The sequence below is a fragment of the Athalia rosae genome, chromosome 3, assembly GCF_917208135.1.
Source record: "Athalia rosae chromosome 3, iyAthRosa1.1, whole genome shotgun sequence".
NCBI lineage: Eukaryota > Metazoa > Arthropoda > Insecta > Hymenoptera > Athaliidae > Athalia > Athalia rosae.
This window is the reverse complement of record NC_064028.1, coordinates 14,818,321-14,839,037: the sequence shown is the minus strand read 5'-3', so window position 1 is coordinate 14,839,037 and position 20,717 is coordinate 14,818,321. Positions and strand designations below refer to the sequence as shown.

At 30.2% G+C, this 20,717-nt stretch overlaps 1 protein-coding gene across 15 annotated transcripts in view; it reads right to left on the bottom strand.

The window, feature by feature from the left end:
* Window positions 1-20,717, bottom strand: part of LOC105691870 (protein tramtrack, alpha isoform) — a 57,919-nt gene that overhangs the window by 11,345 nt on the left and 25,857 nt on the right. For 11 of the 15 annotated variants that reach the window (XM_020855820.2, XM_020855821.2, XM_048653273.1 and 8 more), the window contains 3 exons: window positions 16,738-17,160; window positions 16,017-16,644; window positions 15,451-15,510 (listed from right to left, as the gene is read on the bottom strand). In XM_020855820.2, the coding sequence (XP_020711479.2) occupies window positions 15,451-15,510; window positions 16,017-16,644; window positions 16,738-16,956 (907 nt within the window). In that variant the 5' untranslated portion in view covers window positions 16,957-17,160. Of the gene's footprint in view, window positions 1-10,755; window positions 12,182-15,450; window positions 15,511-16,016; window positions 16,645-16,737; window positions 17,161-19,818; window positions 19,844-20,221; window positions 20,456-20,717 lie in introns of those variants that run through there. The other 4 variants (XM_020855822.2, XM_012410653.3, XM_048653275.1 and 1 more) reach the window with 4 other exon arrangements.

The window sequence follows — 20,717 nt, the reverse complement described above, 5'->3', positions numbered from 1 at the left end:
TTACATTACGTGTAATATCTTTTATCTAGGTTTTTTTTTTTACTCATTCTACAACGAAATTTCTTTATAAATTGCAATTCCTCATTATGTACAAAAAAAAGAGTAAATAAATAAATAATAATTCATATGTACACAAATTCCATTCATGCTCGACTAATCAAAAAGAAGCTGTACATGTTCATAATTCTAAATAAAGAAAAACTCATTCAAGGAAGTGAACTCAAGTTATTGCCAAGTTGAAAACATTATCTACGAGGATTTGGTGTGATGATTTATTTCTTTGGGAAAGAAAAATAAGGAAAGGTAAGATAATCAGTGATAAAGGTGTCATTTTCTCTTTTTGTTCTTCAAAAACAGAATAAAAAGATACTATTGTTTTTTTTTTTTTTTTTTTTTTCTTCAAATCAAAACAATTTAAAATCATACCATTCTTTAATAATTATATATAATTATGTGCGATTATATATATATATTCTATATACATACACACAACACAAAAATAAAACACACTACATGACATGCGTTTACTATACGCATACGTGTATATATGCATCTTTACAATAACGACAATAATAATGATAATGATAATTATTAATTATAGTAATAATAATAATAATGTGAAAAATACTACAAAATAACAGAAAAAAGTCTCCAATTTGAATAAAGATGGCTACAATTACGCGCGAATATATGTATAGATACATACACATGGTTCAAATTGTCTTGCGTTAAATGATAATTTATAATAATGATAATAACTCCAAAATAATGATGATAGTAGTAGTAATAATAATAATAATGATAGTAACAACAACGTGCAGTGATTATTTGATATTTATAGGGGCAATTGAAGATTACTCGCCGACGAACATAATAATTTGTACTGGCCCTGAATTTATATATAAATGGCTTACGCATGACTTTATTAATTATTTAATAATTAAAAATAAGAATTATCATAATAATGATAATGATAATGATAAGAATCTAAATCGTAATCATTAGCTCATAGCTCTCTGTGTTCTTGTACTATTTAAAATCATAAATGAATACGCATGATGACAATAACAATAACAATAACAATAATAATCATAATGATAATGGATATTAATGATTAATTAAAAAGAAAAGTGCTATCGATTATTACACAGTCGATATTTTTACTTCACGATTTTGTTATTTTGCAATACAACTGAATCAAATACATATAAGTAATCTGTCCCATAAATTGTGTACCACGCGGTCAGAAAAAACTAATAATAAAATTAAAAAGAAAAAGAAATAACGAAAACTATGGATTTGATAGTGATAATAATAATAATAATTTTATAATCATACATTATGTTACATATAAATAATTTATACATAATTAAAATAATGAAAAACCATAGATTCTAGTTGATATATACCCACAACAATAAAAAGCAAAGAGAAAAAAAAAAAGAAACAATCATCAATCATGCATAGAATTTCAAAGTTTTACATAAGTTTACTTTATATATATTTATGTGATTGACGGATATATTAGCTAAACGAAAAAAAAACTAACTAATTTTTGGCTAATAGATAGTATATATATTCATGAATAATATATACTATCATTCGATATAATAATATATTTAATAACAAACAAAACACAAGAAAATGTGAAAAATTGAATTCTACCAACTAATGCACTGTTTGGTAATAATATTAATATTAATAATAATATTATTATTATTATTAATATAAACGATGACGACGACAATGTCTATTACGCGTACAAGCACAACGCTATATTTTACGACTGCATATATCTACCAAAATAATGAACAGAAGACGAGGAAAAAAAAAATCAAGAGAATAAAAAACACTATTCTGTACGTGTTTGGTTTTCAAACATCTAATTAAATGTTTATACGACACAATTGATGAATATCTATATATAGAATATAACATACATATTCATATCGATATAATCTACGGGTTTTATAATTTACAAGAACAGAAAATTGAGAGAAAAAAAAACTAAAAAATCATATCGAAATAGCGTGTATAGTGTGAATATCATTAGTAGTAGTTACCTTTCCCTCAGTTCAATCTGATTAGTCCCATTTTAAAAGTGTCCTCGTTAAAACGTATACATATACATATTATAGTGGTATGTATATAGATGATAATCATACACCATTAATTTATAAATTTATAATTATAAAACAACAATATTTTGTTCATTGATTCATGATTAGGACAACGTGGATAGGTTTTTCAAATCATATCATCAATTTATGCAGCAAATACACGTACAACGTGTAGTACGTATCATTATACAACACGATACACCAGAGTTCCAAACGTTCCGTTTGTTCCGAATTTTTTTTTTTTTTATCTGATCCTTTAAATAACGGAATGCAAAGGTGTACGTACGTTGTATAACAAGACACACTATGTTAATGAATGAAAAAAAGATAAATTTTATACCTTTAAAACCAGAGAGAAAAATCATCATTTCCGATGTATAAGATATTGCTGTATTACAATATATATATATTCTATTGAACACTGTTCTCTTTATTATCAATAATAATAAGGATAATAATAATAATAATAAGAATCATAATCATAATAGCAATAATAATCATAATATTAATATTAATAACAATAATAATAACAACAATGATAATAATAATGATAATAATGATAATGATAATAATAATGTATCTTTTGTATTATTTTTTTATGATATAATTCAAACAATCAGTGCAATATTATGTAGGTATAGAAAATATACTAAAATCTACCCTGTAGCGTCAGAAAAACAAAAAATATCCTACGATATCTTTTTTTTGTTTTCATTCATTTACTTATTTAATTATTTATTTATGTTTTTTCTTTTTTCCCTAAATAAATTTTTAAACCTCATTATACAATTGTTACTTTTCTTTTTTTTTCGCTTTTATCCATACTGAACGTTAGTAATCTTTGTTACGTTTTATTTTCATTCATCTTTTGCTCGGTTGGATTTTTCATTTCTGTTCGAACTCTCATATTTTTTATCCAATTTATTTTTCGTTAAAAAGTAATTCTTTTTTTTTGCTTTTTGTTTTCGAATAATTCGTTGAATTATTTTCTACATCGATATTATTATCAACTTATCATCTTTTCACTTAGTTAAATTTATACATTTGTAATGAATTTAAGTTAATTTAATTAATTTTACTTGGTTTTTTTTCTTTTCTTTTTCTTTTTTTTAATTTAATTTAATTTATCATGTATTTGGCACTAGACGGCGATTGAGAACACCCGCACAACCTGCACGTTTCCGTATTTTAACAACAATATGTGAAGAAGAAAAGAATTTTTTTAAAATCATTTTTTCTTTCCTTTGTTTTTTAGTTAAATTTGAAAAAGGCACCAAATCGTGGATCGCTTGTATACATATATTATAAGTCTCATATATAAAGTTATGTAAATATATCGATCCATTTTTTTTTTGTTTGTTTTTTTTTTTCAATTGAAATATACAAAATTTTATTCTTGTATTATATGAATAATTGGAGAATCTTTTTGATTTCCTTCATTCTTTTTATACATCATTTATAGAGAAAAAAAAAAAGTTATTAATTTTATGCAATTCAAATTAAATTTCAAAATACACGCAATAATTATTAATGCTATACGTGGGAGATTGGAAAAACTTTTTTTTCTTGTTATCTATTTGCATACTTCCAAATTATTGCATTAGTTTTTTTCTCTCTCTTTTCTCTCGTGTGTAATCGATGGATATATTCACCACCAGTTTCATTTTTTTTCTTGTAGTAGTTTTCTCTTCTTTTGTAATTCGTTTCGTTTTTGTATTAGAATTAGTATAATATGTATCTCTGTACATACATATACATACATATATATAATTGAACATATTTTTCTTTTCTCTTTTTCTGACGCATGTATAAATATTTTATTTTCTCTATAATCGATCTATATTCATATTGGTATTATTATTTACTTTTAATTCACTAATTAATAGTAAAAACTGCAACGACCTTATATAGTACAATGATAATAATGACAATGACGATATAATATGCATGTATAGATATAATATATATGTATATATATATATTAATTTTTATAACCAATAATAATAGTACAGTCTGCTTTTTAAGCCTCGTGATACATATGTCTATTTGTTTTTTTTCATCTCCTTTCTTCTGTTCTTTCCTTTCAATATTCACCGCCATCATTATCTACATAATTATCCGGTTTCATAAACGATCAATCAATCTTCTCAATTAATCAATTAATTAATTAATTACATGACTTATTTTCAAAAGTTTATCTAAAAAATTGCTGCCATTGCCTCACCGCATGCAGCATATGTAAGTATAATTCGGACCTTAATTCCGTTAGTGACTCGACGTTCAGATTTATATGTGATTTTTTTATTTTCACATTGTTTTCTTCTTCTCTCAAAATCATCATCATCGCTATCATCACGAATTATCATTAACTCGGTATAAAATAATTGTCTATAGATACATACCTACATACCCTATGATATTCATTATCATGAATAAACCTATACGGAGAAGCGCGGCATTTTCTCTACCTTCAATTTCTTTTTCAGCTTTTTGTATTTCAATAATTGTTTTTTTCTTTCTTGTTGTTGTCGCGTTCAATTTCAACTCGTGAAATATTGATAACGTTCAATAATGATTGTTACGGACTTTCGAAACTAATAATAATGATAATAATAATAATGACAACAATTATATTTCATTAAAACATATCGTCATCGACGTTTTCGATATTTTAATCTTTCCTAATTATATCATGATTTTTATGAATTCGTACATAGGTATACGTGAATGTATGAAACAGTCCTACGCAGCACTATTTCGAAAATTCTTTTCCTCTGCCCCTAATCACTTAACATCATCATAAATATTTGGATCAACATAGTACGGTTGTGAAATGCCCAGTTTTCTTTTTTTTTTTTTTTCTTGTTTCTTTTTTGTGTTTTAATATTACTATAATTATACTACAATATATATATATATATAGATGTATTTATACTTTACTTTACTTTTTAAGTAAATAATAATATTTATTCATATAATATATACATGTCTAGTTTTGTGTGTGTGTGTGTGTGTGTGTGTGTGTGTGTGTGTGTGTGCGCGCGCGCGCGCGTGTACGTGTTATTTTTTATTTCTATTTTTGTTTCCTTTGTTGCAACCTACGATAATTATTTATAAACTAACTATTCTTTTTTCTTCCTCATTTATAAAGATAAAAACAACATCGCTTCATTGGTCAAATCAGCGAAAAAAAATTAAAAAACAAAAAAACAAAAAACAACGAATTAATTACATTTACTTGGGTAAATCTATACATATAATATTTAATAAAAAAAAAAAAAAAAACTGAAAACACGAATGAAAAGATAAAAAGCACAAAATTTCAACCAATGAAAGTTAACGAACAAATAAAAAGATGTGATTGTAAGAGCAAAGATGGAAGAATTTTGTTGAAGAAATCATCAACTTTCGCACTTCCTTACTTCGCCCCTCCCGTCACTTTATTAGATAAATTTAATCAATATTTCGCGTTCATATGCATTCGATTTTATGATTTTGTTTCATTTCTTCTATATATTTGTTTTGTTTGTTGTTTAAATTTTATTTTTATGTTTTTTTTTTTTTTATCGATTCATTTTTCATTTTTATATAACATGTATAGTCTTATAGCCTCTCAAATGATTATCATCAAATATATGGTACTCCTTTGTTGTTTTTTGTTTCATAACAATAAGCTGTCGAGCCGCTGCCATATTTCTATTTATTCAATATTTTTATTATTCATTTTATATTAATTCATTCTTTTTGTTTTTCAAGTATTCGAAAAAATTTTTAAATTTGCATTAATGAATGCTTGTAGCATATGTATCCTATGTACAATAATTAAAAGTTGCCCCATGTCAAAGATTACTTGAGAAAACCAGAAAAAAAATGGAGAAAAAATAAAATAGAAAAGATAAAAGATAAAACAAATCAACAACAATATTATATATTATGTATATCCTATGCTCGCCCGATTTTCCGCTTTCCTTAATCCCCGATATTATATTCATCTATATGATCAGACCCTATGTATTCATATTATATTTATATACATATATGTTTTATTGATAATAGTTATGCCCATTTTACGCAAACAATATGGCGTTCAAATCGCTATAAAGTTATTTTTTTTGTTTTTCTTTATTGTTTTTTCTCTTCAAAACGATCACCCCTCGTTAAAACAAATGATTGCCTTTAACAATCTTAAAATCTAGTTATTTATTTATTCATTTAATTTTTAGCCCTTGGGGCAATGTTTATATAATATAACTTTATTCATTTATAAATTCATTAAGTTTTTCTATCATATCCCTTTCCATTATTTAATTTTATAAATTTTATACCTAATATCCATCTTCATCTCAATGTATCATTCACTCTTTTATTTCGTTATTCCCGCCCTGATGTGTATAATATAAAACAATTGGTCCTTGTAACAATTCTTGTATTTTCTTCACGTTCCTTTCTTATGTATAAGAGTTTATAATCGTATTATAATTGACACGATTTATCTTTTGCTTTGTTTCGTTTTTTGTGTACTTTTCATTTGTATATTCTGGTTACTTTAATTTATCTTGGGTTTATCTCTTTCAATTACAATATTTATTTTTAACGACTCGTGAATCGATAGTGTTATCGATTTTGATTTTCTATAGAATGTTGATTTTTTTTTCTTCTGTATTTTTTTTTTGACAATGAAAAATTCCTATGATTATTTCATTAATATGATTATTTTAATTATCATCATCATTATCATTATCATCATCATTATTATTAGATTATCGATATTACTCCTAGGATAACTATTATTATCATCATTATTATATTATTATTGTTGTTGTTGTTGTTGTTATTATTACTTTGCATTTGCTTCATTCTCTGGTATAGGTTATACGAATATATATATGTATATTTATTATTACAAACAGCAATAATATATATATATCATAGCCTCTCGTCAACTACCACATGTATAACACATTATACATGTATAATGATAATAATGCAATATATAATTGTGGATTATAATGTGTAATTAGATTCATGTCTATATGAATGATCCTAATCCCAAACTATGTATTCATGTATGTACCTATGTAACTGCAATGAAAATTTCTCCTATTATGGTTTTATGATGTTATATAATATGATAAATGAATCTTATTTGTTTATTGCGTTTTTTGTTTTCATTCTTTCATTAATTGTCGTACGGATGATTGTTTTATTTCGTTTCATTTTAATTGAATTTCTTTATTTTTATTTCATTTTTTTCACAACGACCGCGTACGTTTCTGCGAAGACATTAACGCATGTAATCATTGTCATCACGTCCAACATTAACATCATTCCACCGCGCTCGATGTATTATTATGTTATTTAAAATTATGATATTTTGAGCTGTTTTCGAATAATCAGATGTATAAATATTACATCATTATTATTGAACGATAATTTGCACGTTTTCTTTCGATATAATATATTTCTTATATTTTCATTTATTGATTCGATTTAATTGATTTTTTTCATTCTCATATTTCAACGAATAAAATTTCACGTACGATCGCACGAACGACATTTAAATTTAAAACAATAAAAATTTTACAAATATTCATGACGTGTAATATGTAAGTATATTGTACATAGATATTTTATTAATTAGATGACTAAAGTGCAAAATAGTTCAAGGAGTTTATTTTGTTTATTTTTTGTTATTCTTCTCGTATTTTCCTTCTAGTTTAAATTTTCAAACTGTAACTATACTTCTTTCATAACAATATACCTAATTGTATATCAGTAATTATAGTCTCGCGCTTCATGTAGCGGGTACGATAGGGGAGGGGGGAGTATAATATATATCATTTTATATTAGAATTTCATGGAGGAAAAGAAGGCCCTATTATTTATCATGATGATTATCGTTATTATCATTGATATTGTTATCATTATCATTATTATTATCATCATTATCATCATCATTATTGTTATTACTGCTATAGCTATAAATATAAGTGTTTATAATAAATCCGCCGTTTTAAAGAGACCCCGAGTATGCTATAAGTCACTAACAAAGTGCCTTCAGTCTATCCAATGTCAGTACTATATGTATCTTGTATTTGGTGTCGTTATTATTATAATTATAATATATTTATATACCTCCTTTTTTTTTTGTTTGTTTAACTTTATATATTCTTCAATTTTTTATATTTTATTTTATTGTATTTTATATTTTCTTATATATTTTATTTTCTTTTCTTTTACTTTGTTTCATTTTATTTTTATTTTATTTTATACAATAACCGCCCGTCCATCGTATGTAATAACGCTACAGTCTTTGAAAAATTGCATCTCTTGTTTCGAATTTGTTCCTATCGTAATATGTATAATATTATATGTGTGATTTTGTGTGTGTATTTCATTATAATGTACGCCCCATATTATTTCGCCTCGTTATAGTCATAGACGTTTACCGAAATCTTTGCATTATTTGATTTCATTTTTCGTTTATAGGTGTCTCGTTATACTTGGATTTCCCTTTTATCATATTTTTCAACACCGCGCGCGCGAACTAATTATCATATACTTTATCATCTCATCATTCCCTAGGAACATTTTGAAGGTCCGTATGTATGTGTCTAGGTTTGTAGTTGGTTTTTGCTTCCTTTTTGTTTCTTTTAACTCCCTTCTTCTACAACGTGATCGTAATCATTCATCATAAACGTTAAAACGAACGCTGATGAAGCGCGATATTTCTTCCTTTGTATCTGTTTTCGATTCTTTTACTTTTTTTGTTTATAGTTCATCCGGTATAATCGTCATTTTTGATGTATTCAATATATATTTACATATTATTGTATCCATATATATTTATAATCATATTGCATTTGCTCAGTCTAAAATGTTACATTATTTTTTATATTGTATATATATGTATGTATATAATGTATATATTTGATTTCATTAGTTTTATTGTAAATTTTTTTGTTTTATTCGTTTCTTTGTATGTATAAAATGCATTGATATTCACAGTAGAAGCTCAAACTTCATTCAAAAAAAACCCTATGTATTGTGAATGAAAAAAAATGAATGAAGCCGACATCATGATACGCTATAGAATGATACGAACCGAATTGTATGCTCAATATTTTCAAAAATTCATATCTGACCAACTGACGAAACTGTTATGAGAAGAAAAATTCAATAGTTTGAGAAGAAAAAAAACTGTTCGTATAAAACATCCAACGTGATTTTTTTTTTGAGCCACACCGAATAAGATAAAACAGTACATTATGTATCGTACAACGTGTACATATTTACACGCAACCACTACATACCTATACATTTTATATTCTTCATCATAAAATCAGTTCGTGATGAGTCATTATTTTTCTTAACTTCTTTTTTCTTATACATATATATATATACACATCGGGTTTTCATTCTCTTGAACTGATTTAGCTATAATAAATATAGATTTTAATAAAACAGCTACCATGTGAAAACGGCATACGTAACAATTTTTTTTACGTTTTTTTAAAACTTTTTTCGTTTTTTTTTTATTTTTTTATTTTTTATTTTTCATTATTTTTCCCCTCTACGATTATTATCCATTTTCTTCGCTTATTATTATTATCTTCATCTTCATCTTCATCTTCATCTTCATCTTCATCTTCATCATTATCATTATCATTATCATCATGAATGTTATTATTATTTTCTACATCTTTACTCACCCTATATTATTAAATATGTTTGTATCTACAACGACTAATAAATTTTTTTTTTTTTTTCTTTTTTTTCTAGATATAACGTATGTATGCCCATATGCGCGATGATTTACGACAATATCCCTATCCCTCGCCAAACAAAAAAATAATTAAAATAAACAAATTTTTTTATCTTCGTGTACCCCATTTTTATTCTATAGTATTCTCGTTTAAGCTCGTTTCGATTCTTCCCATTTCTTTTTTTCTTCAAGTCAAAGAAAAAATTATGATTATTCGATTATTATTATTATTATTATTATTATTATTATTATTATTATTATTATTATTATTATTATTATTATTATTATTATTATTATTATTATTATTATTATTATTATTATTATTATTATTATTATTATTATTATTATTATTATTATTATTATCGTTATTAATATTATTATTAATATTATTATTATTATTATTATCATTATCATTATTATTATTATTTCTCTCTGAACGGAATTATTTATTATAGACTATTTAATTCCCGTATATAATGTGTGTATACATACATACATACATATAATATTAAATATTATACATATGCATATGTATAATAATTAATTAAGCCTCTCAAAATATTTCACAAAAACAAAAAACTTGCGATCAAAAAAAAGACAAAAAAAATTGAACACACACACCTACGCTACAAAGATAATAATCTTGTGTGTATTTATACTTTATAATATATTATTAACCGTTTTTCTATTTAATATTATTAATAATCTTTTTTATTCTTATTTTGAATTTTATCTTTTTTTTTTCTATATATTGAATATAGCATCTATATAGTGTACATTATATAGAATACGAATCGTAAAAGACTTAAAAAAATGTTCATTCATTTGTTGGGTTTTTATTTTTCTCCATTTTTCATTATTGATTATTCGTTTTCATTTTCATTTTCATTTTCATTTTCAAAATCCGTAATTATTAAGAGGCGCGACGTGCACCAGCTACAATGTCATATTACCACATTATATAGCATCTACCAAATATACACCCCTTTCAATCGGGTATACTATTATTAGTAATAATAATCAATTTGTTCTTTTTTTTGTTTTTCGTTTTTTTTTTTCTTTTCTTTTCTTTTTTACTAATGTATATAATTACTATACATATATGAACACCGGTTTTTGCATATCATCAGCCTTGTGAATTTTTTCATCACATATATATCTGTTGCTTCACCCTATATAGTATATGTATATAGTAAATATAATATAAGCCTATCGCTTTGACACATTGTTTGTTTATTTATCACGTTTTCATTAATTCATGTTCATTATTTGTTGGTTATTTGTTTGGCGTTTTTTTTTTTGCATTTATAAATTTCTTCTTTTTTTTGTTTCAGTTTTCCAAATTATTATTACGCATCACTCTATGTCGCGATCTTGCTGAGGATAAAAAAGAGAAGAAAAAAAAAGAAATAAATAAAATGGGAGAAAAAGAAACGACAGCCAATCAATAGAAACAAACACAAGAAAAAAAGAGAGGTTTTAACTATATTTTGTTTAGGGTGTGTGATTAGTTTTTCTGTTGTATTGAATCACGATATGTTTCGCTGCAAAATGGAGGAGGGCGTTGTGTCGTTATGCTTATTTTTATTTTTTCTACTTCTGCTTAGCATTTTTGTTGTTTTATTTCTTTAGTTTTTGTTTTTTGTCGTGTCCTTAGATGAGGGGATGATAATCGATGGGGTATATATTTATACGGGTATATCTATACGATAATAATGTTCTATCTACCGCTGTTGTCCAGTTCCCCCCGAGGTCGTGAGGTTTAATTGTGGTTTGAAACTATGTATAATTTTAACGTGAGCAACCATGTTGTCCTTTCTAGTAAATTCTTTGAAGCATACGGGACAAGGATAATATTTAACGTTCGGCTTGTGCGATGTTACGTAGTGTCTACAGAAGTTACTTATGTGTGTATAGGTCCTATGACATACGGTACATCTGTAAACGTCCCCTTCTTTTACGCAAAAATCACGTACAGAACCCTCCGAACGTTCGCTTTCGACCTTAAATGAACTTTCAAAATCGCTCTGACTTATTTCTGATTCGGCAACTAGGTTGTATATGGCACTGCTGCTGCTGCTTAGCTGATCTTTGGATTGTTTTTGGTGCTCGGATGATTCTGCTCCTGTAGCAGTATCGTAATTATCCGATGAACTTGTTTGTTGCTGCTGTTGTTGACGTTGACTTTCAGACTTTCCACCACTTATCGTCGCGTCGTATTCCTTACGGAAGCAACGCTCGAAGTCTATACGAATCGATGGTGATTCCGCAGCATTTGAATCGTCACCACCGTATTCTGAAATTTCACAAAACTTATGGGTTTAAAAATAACGAGCTCATTATCTATAACCAAATACGTTGTTCGTTAATTTGATTTTTATTTTCATATATGCATACATATTCCAAACCTGTCTCTATGCGCGGTTGTATTTTTTTTTTTTTTTTTTTTTTCTTTTCTATCTTTCTTTTTTTAAATCAACAAATGCAAGTCATGTATATCTATGTCTATATCATGCAAAGGCGAATCAGTGCTGGAATTCGTGCACAAAAATTATTACTATTATTATTAATAAATTATTATTATTATTATTATTTTCATATCTCTTTGAACTATGATATATGTATACCTATAATTGTTATACACGCATAGAACCAAAATCGGAATACATATTTATATATATCTTATATTAATAATTATATAACTCATATAATAAATAAATAATGTCATTGACTATATAATTTATTATTTATTTATTTTCTTTTGATTTTCTTTTCTTATAGTGGGGGGAAGCAAAAGGAAGGGTAGAGCCAGCAAAAGTTACTGTGCTTATCTCTCCACACTTATATATATATATATATATGTATATATATATCCATTTTTTCTTTCAATTTTATAAATATGCACTATGTTTTCTTTTTGTTATTCTTTTTTTTATCCCTCTCTGATTTATGATATTTTATATCAGTAAAAACTACATTTTTATACGAATTAGAAAAAAAAAAAAGAAATTCTTTATACAAATCCCTACAATATTCCTTTATTATTCGAAGAAAAAAGAAGATTATCGTCCTTTTTATTGGTTTTCCTCTCCTTTTGTTTAAAATTTTTGTTTTTAATTATTTAATTTGTTTAAATTTTTTTTCTTTCTTTCGTTTTTTAAACGGCTGGCTTCCCTATAGACTTTCGCTTCCCCGCGTACGTAAGTAATTTCAATAATAATATTTAAAAAAGGCATCAAAAAAATGTGACTCAATTCTTAACTCACCTGCGCAAGGAAAAGCATGAATATAATAATATAATATTTGTACAATATCATCATCACTATATATTGAAAAAATTCTTCGATCTTCGTTATTTATTATTTTGTACATCACTGTTTTATTTTCATCTTATTTTTTTTCCTCTTTTCGTTTTTTTTTTTTAAACTTTTTCTTTTTCTTTTCAATGAAAAACCGAGAGCGAGCGAACGAACGAACGAACGAACGAACATACTATACATAAGTATATAACCGATATATAATAAAAATATATGTCGTATCGCTTTCGTCGTTATTATACAACGATATGTACATGTATATATATCCGTAGTACATATGTATATATATATATATATTAAAATATATGTTCATAATACAATTATGAGAGAAAAAAAAATATATATATTAACGAAACGTTGCGAACGAACAAACGTTACGAACGTTACACGATGATAATCGTATACGTCGAAATTTAACCAGCGTTTAAAAAGTAAGCACCGCTAGCTGGCTCCACCCCCTCCTTTTACCAACAACCAATGACAGAAAAAAGTGTTTTTGGCATAGAGAAAAAGGTTTGCTTTGTTTTGTAAAATTTTTTGTTTTTTTATCGCTTTTTTTGTTTGTTTGTTTGTCTAAGTGATTTTTCATTAACTGTTTTTCTATGTTTTTTTTTTCTTCCATCGCATGTATTCTCGGTAACTTCACTCTCTCATTTTTTTTCTCTCTCATTCACACACTTTCGATCTTTCTCCTTTCACATCTCATGATTAATTCCTGTTACTGCATTTTCGATTTTTTTTTTTTTTTGGATTACCATTGCAGCAAATAAATATATTTCGAAATAATATATATACCTCTACTTTTGTGTCATCTTTTTTGACTCGTTGCCAATCAAAATTTTTCATAACTTCAAAAATCTGTTGAGATTGTTTTTTTTTTTTATCTCTATTTTCTACTTCTACGATTATCACACGTCAATTATCTTGTTTCAATCGAATATATACTTGAAGAATTTCACATATGTCCAAAGATATGTGAAAACAATCTCAACGGTAATTTATTTTCTCTACTTTCCTCTTTCAATTTCAATTGCAACAATTATCGAAAGATGATTATGAATATTAAAGGGTTATTTGGAAGCTACAGCATTCATAAAGGGGAGCTTAATTATTTGCAATATTGTTAATAGTTGCGCATACAATTTATTATATTAATTATATATGTATATAAAAGGGTTAATTATTTTTCGATTGCTTCTTTTTCTACGTTTAGGGAGTAAAAAAAAATCTTACAAAATCGAAAATTAGATTTGTCGAGATCATACACCGTACATATTATACAAATATATAAGTGTTATTTATATATATATATAATATAGATAGTGGATCACACTGTTATAATCAATAATCCCCGCGCGCATAATCAATCAATTAATTGATTAATTAAATAATTGAATAATCATTCATTCTCATTACATTTTTTCATGGGTTATGGGGTGTTAAACACCATGCATGTTGATTAAGTACTTTAGTGACAGCAAACTATATGATCGTAGGGTCAGATATTTTATAGAGCAAAACAACGCGGTAATTAACATAATTTATTCCAATTGTAAAAAAATGGACAAATTGATTAAAAAAAAAAATAAAAAAAACTATCTTCTTCTTGCTGTGAAAATCATCGATTTACAAGAAATACTTACGCATTGTATGAAATTAATTGACTGAACGAAAAAACACTATTTTCAAACGATAATTCCGCACCCGATGAAAAAATTACGAGATTTAAAATCAATCGGGACACTCACTAAAATTATCGGGGGGCCAATCAATGACTCTGTTAATCGTTAGAAATTACATGCACAATATCAGGTGAATATTTGTCTACTGCTCGTATCCGAATTAAATGAATTTTTTCAAAACAGCACAGTTAAAAAAAACAACTTTTTATTTGTAGAGAATTTTTTTTCTTTCTCAAATTTTAAATATCAGTAATTGTATGAATTTGTTTTTTTCTTCGATCAATGTCCTTCCATGATAAGTTCGATAGAAATTAGAGAAAAAAAATAAAGTGACGAGCGTTTTTCTTTTATAAGAAGAGCTCTTTTTTTGACAGTTAAATTGACACGGTCGTTAAACGATTAGTGTATTAGAAAAATAAAAAAAAAAATTATTGCGAGCTCCTCAATGGTTATTCAGTGTACATAATAATATTTTTGATAAACAACAATATAAAATGCATGGTTATAGAAAACTAGGTATATGCTGGCATATAGGAGAGATGAAAATGACATCGGTTGTCACTTACCTTGCTGAAAACCCTCGCTCCCCTGTCTACTTGGCGGCCTAGCGAACGTCTCGTCTGGGGCTGAGAAAGAAAAAATAAAAATATCCAACGTTAATCAAGTGTTGGGATTACATAATTGAAAGGAAATATAGAATCTAAATTTAGGAAATAAGTATTCTTTATACCGTCTACCGTAACTTCTGTTCGAAAAAATGAAATGGCAAAGAAGAAAAAAAAAGCCATGAATTCTGAAAATTCTAATTTCTACCTGCAAAGAAACTTTGCGTTTATGTACGGTGAATTTGAATCCTGAAGAAATTATTTGCCAATGATCTGTACCTCAATCATTCGACTTTTGAACGCTAGTGTACTCCCGTAACAACCAGTTTGTCCACTTATTTTTTTCTTGTAGGTATATTTGCTTCTTTTTGTTTTGCATAACAGCATACCTAACGCGATATAATCAATCCCTTGCGTGACGCTTGGGGTGTTTCGGAGGAAAAATGAGCATTTATGGAAATGAAAAAGAGAAGGAAAAAAAAAGGAGGACCGGTGAGGAGATTGAAAGCGAATAGTCAACAATTCACCTTGCGCCGATGTGCTGGGCGTCGGTTCCGGTTCCCTTTTGACCTTGGGCGTGTGTGGCTCGGGCGTATCTGTACCATTTTCCGTAGGTTCGCTGTTTCTCGTGCTGTTTGTTTCGCTTTGAAAATCGAGTCCCATTTTCATTTCCATCATTTCAGGTGATCCTTGGACAAGGTCACCCCCTGAGCCCTGCTGATCTCGGTCTATCTTAGCGTCGATCGGGGTATCGGACGATCCGCTGAGTTTCCTTGGTCTTCCCCTTTTTCTTTTTGGCGCCGTCAAAGCGGATCCTAAAAGAGGGTGATTGGACATCTGATGATACCTTTTTTGTACGGCGTGTTGTGAACCGGCTTGATTTATCCTGTGAAGATTCGGAGGCGGGGGTGCCACGGAATTGTGACTGCCGAACAGCGAGGACGTTATACTCGGTAATTCACATTTGTCCTCGTTCACTTCCGTGAGTCCCTTGATCCTCAGCGACTCAGCTACCCTCAAAAATGCCGTCAGACGATCTTGATCAACGCTAACTTCACCCCGGTACATGAAATCGAGGAGACTCCTCATGTCGACGTAAGGTACGTCCTTCAATATGACTATCGGGTGCTTGTCCGGGTGACCGACGAACAGAGCCTAAAATGCGATGAGAAGTAGATGAGTGAATCGATTCGAAATCGAACGAGTTTCTTTTTTTTTTTTTTATTCAAACGTCTGGATAGAAATTACCTGAAAGTAGGGGCTGCACGCGGACAGAACCATTTTGTGCGCCCTGAGTAGTTGTCCCTCAACGGCGAGTGTAACGTCGACGAAGGACTCGTCGTGCAAGAGTTGATCAAAAACTGACAGCAAATTACTCTGGTGGTTATTCCATCGTAGACAGAACCTCTGCGACGCCATCGCTTCGCTTCTCAGATCCGCCAAGTTCCCGTTAATGTCAGCTAACATCAGACCCCTAATCTTAAATGTTTTAAGATTGTCCTCTCTCCCACTTCTCCCCAATATTTCCCACAACCCCTCGAAAAATTTTATCTCTTTTAAGAGGCAGCCTATGATTCGTTTCTTCGTTTCGCTTTTTCTCTTTCTTTTGCGATCTCAGCTGCTCCTTCTTCTCTCTACCTCGGCTACTTCCACGTCCTTGATTATTATAACCTGAAAATAGAAGAAAAAAAACAAACAAATTAATTCATTGAGCATCATAAACGTCGCTTTTCTGCCTCCTCAAACTTTCATCCCTCCACTCCCCAAAAAAAACAATAGTTTTTTCCTCAAAAAAAACTTTATAATTGAAGAGAAATTAGACGCATATAGATATATATGCACACACGCGCACTCATATGTGTGTAATAAAGAAACAGGGTCGTCGCTAGTTTCCCACGGCATTATTATATTAAAACTTATACATATGTATAAACTATATATGCATATATACATATATATATATATATATACACTCTCGTAGCCTCCATCCACCACTTCATATGTTGCGCAACTAGAATGAAAAATTGAAATAAAAGTTTTGAAAAATAAAATAATCAACAACAACAACGATAATAATAACATTCTCAGCACCCCGTAAGCGTATTTATTACACACACCGAGGAAAAAGGCACACGTAGAATTAATTGTAAGTACATATCGCGCGATACGTATGGTGAATTCCGTGGGTATGCGATGTCATACAAATACACGTGGGTGGTTGGTTGAATAGTGGCGACCCTGGAACCGACTCGATCGCGTTCAGAACGACATGTTATAACTAAACGCGTAAGGACGTAGTATATATTACATAAATTCTTACGAAATAATTATTACACACGCTTTTATTTTACTCTATTTTCCCTGTGTTATTATTTCGAGTCGCTGCAGCTACCGCATTCGGACGATACATAGAAAAAAAGAAGAGTTAAAGATATATACATGGGGTTTCTCTTCTCCCGGTTACATAATTTTTAACACTTGGAATAAAACTAAATAAAAATCAATGAAAAGCAGACGGCGCGGAAATATCATATTTTCTTCATATTCTACACGCCACACACACACACACAAGTTCGACGCGTCTACACGCTAGCTAATGTCATATGTGTATAAGGTAGGTGTGTAACACCGCGACATCGGCAGCGAAATCAATAGAATTTTCAACCCAGCTATACGAACGAAATCAATAGTTAGGTGGGTAGGTAGGAAGGTAGGTGGATAGGTATGGGTACGTATGGTATATTCTACATACGTGATGGGTTGGTCCGTTTCGTCGGCAAATGTATCGAGCATATGAGCGTATGGGTATATATAAATACATATAATATGCCAAGGCAAGGAGAATCGGAAAAAAAAAAAAGAGAAGAACTCGAGAATTCCGCATGATATTTCGTCTCGTATATAATCCATTCGTTGATATCATTTTTATTTATTTATTTACTATTATTATGATTATCGTTGTTATTATTTTGCTTTATTTTTCTCGCGAATTAAAATTTACATCGATAAACGTTAAAATACCCAGATAATTTCGCGCGATACAAATTTATCCCGATTCTTTTTTTTATTTTATTTTATCTGATTTGTTTTGTTTTTCCCCGTTTTTAGGAGGAATACCGCCGGTTGAAACGTTTTATTTATATAATTGTAACAATTCAATGAATGAAAATAATCCAATTTCTTTCTTTGTGTTTTTCGTTTTCATTGAGAATTTTCTAAATTTACAGTTCTTCCAATTATGAATATTTCATTCGACGTCGTACAGGGTTGCGGAGTCCTCGGTATACCCGTATATTACGTGAATGTAGCATACGTCAGATCGCTGACTCTGCCTTTTATAGTATAATACGGCGCGAGCTGAAATGCCGTAGCTGTAAGTATTTCTTTTTTCTTTCTCTCCTTTTCGCTTCGTTTTATTATTTTCTTCTTTTTTTGTCTTCCGCACATACGCGTGTATAAAATTAACTGTAAAACCGTCGCGTCATCGGCGGTACCTGGATTGCTCGCGCTTAGGGTGGCGATCAATTAAAATAACATTAAAAAATATTCAACATCGAATCGCTCTTTTTTTCACGCGAGATATCGATCAAATTCGGATATCGATCGTGCCCAACCGAAACCCGACGTCATCTCGCTAATCGAACCCGTAAGTCGTGAACGAGAAAAAGAAAAAAAAAAAAAAAAAAAAGAAAACCCTCAAAAATCGCGATAAGGGCTAAGGGGTGCCCGCGACAAATGCGGAGAGTAGATACGTACGAGTGATTAAAAACAGCTGAGCGACTCGGGGAATCAAACGAAAATAAGTGAAAAAGGAAAAAACGAATAATATGTAATTAAAAAAGACGGGGCGAGGGGGCGATAAGGTGAGTCGGGGGAAGGAGAGGTGGAGGAGCGAGAGATCAGTCGGTCCGTTCTGGTCAGTCGACGTCGTCGGCGACAGCGGTAGTGGGAGTGATTCGTTCTTGTTAGTTCGCGAGTCGCACCGCGACGACGCGGGGGATACTACGTTGAATTGGAACACATTGAATCATACAGGTGGCATCGGTAGCGGCGCGCCCGTGCAACCGAGAGAGAAGTACGAAGGATTAGAGAGAGAGAGGGAAACATGGCCGACTACACGTACGCAACATCGCGTAGAGTCACATTTAGAGGCAGGAGGCGGGCGGTACACCCATATTTACATACATAGAGGCACATGGGGCATTTCGTGTCAACGACGTTTTGCTCGATGGTGACTGCGAAAAAATAAATGAAATAAAATGAAATAAAACAAGATGAAATTCTTCAAACCGCCATGCATTCGTGTGCGTGAAATTATTTTCGACGTACCGCGGCTAGGGTCATGGTCCGAATTCGTAGCAGACGACGCGCGGCGAAGTCGCGCGATAGCTAATCTCCGAATTCTTCCATGTTCCGCGGGGGATTAATCGACGAACAGAAAATACATATTATCTACAGAGACGAACGGAGACTCTAGGTTTGGATAGGGCGTAGCCGATGGGGTCCTCGTGCCGCGTAAAATATGGGGCGCTGATGCGAGAAATGAGCGTAACGCTAACAGACGAAATATGAAGAAGAGAAAATATCGACGGTACGTTCGTAGAGATATCTCCTCTCCGCATACGTAGAGCGAGAGATAGACCCTACCCTACCCACGTAGCCATCCGCCACCGCGTCGAGGCGCAAAGTTAAGCAGCTAGAAGGCGCAAAGGCAAGCAACAAGGCGACTCACGTCGTCCGTACGCACCACTCACGGCCACGTTGCGTAATCAAATATACACGCTGTAATATACCGCACGGTACGTTATATTGCACATACGTGTATACGCGATCGCGGGAATGACGAGTAGTGGTAGTGGCAGTGGTAGTGGTGGTAGCGAGCGCGCGCGCGTGTGCGCGTGTTGCCTCTAAAAGAAAAAATAGAGAGGAAAAAAAAAAAAAAAAGAAAAAAGGCACACGCACACACACACACGGGATGATAAACGCGTGTGATCGCGTACCTAGTCGCAACTCGTATTATAACTAGCCCCGAGAGGAGCAAAGGCTGCACCACCATCACCGCCACCACCACCACCACCACTACCACTACTACTAACCGACTACTACCGACGTCGCGACTATAATATACACGCGAGTAGAGACCGGCATCGGGCAAAACGGGCAGAAAATGAACGACGAACGAACGAACGAACGAACGATTCAAGGGAGAAGTAGAGAGGGAGAAAAAT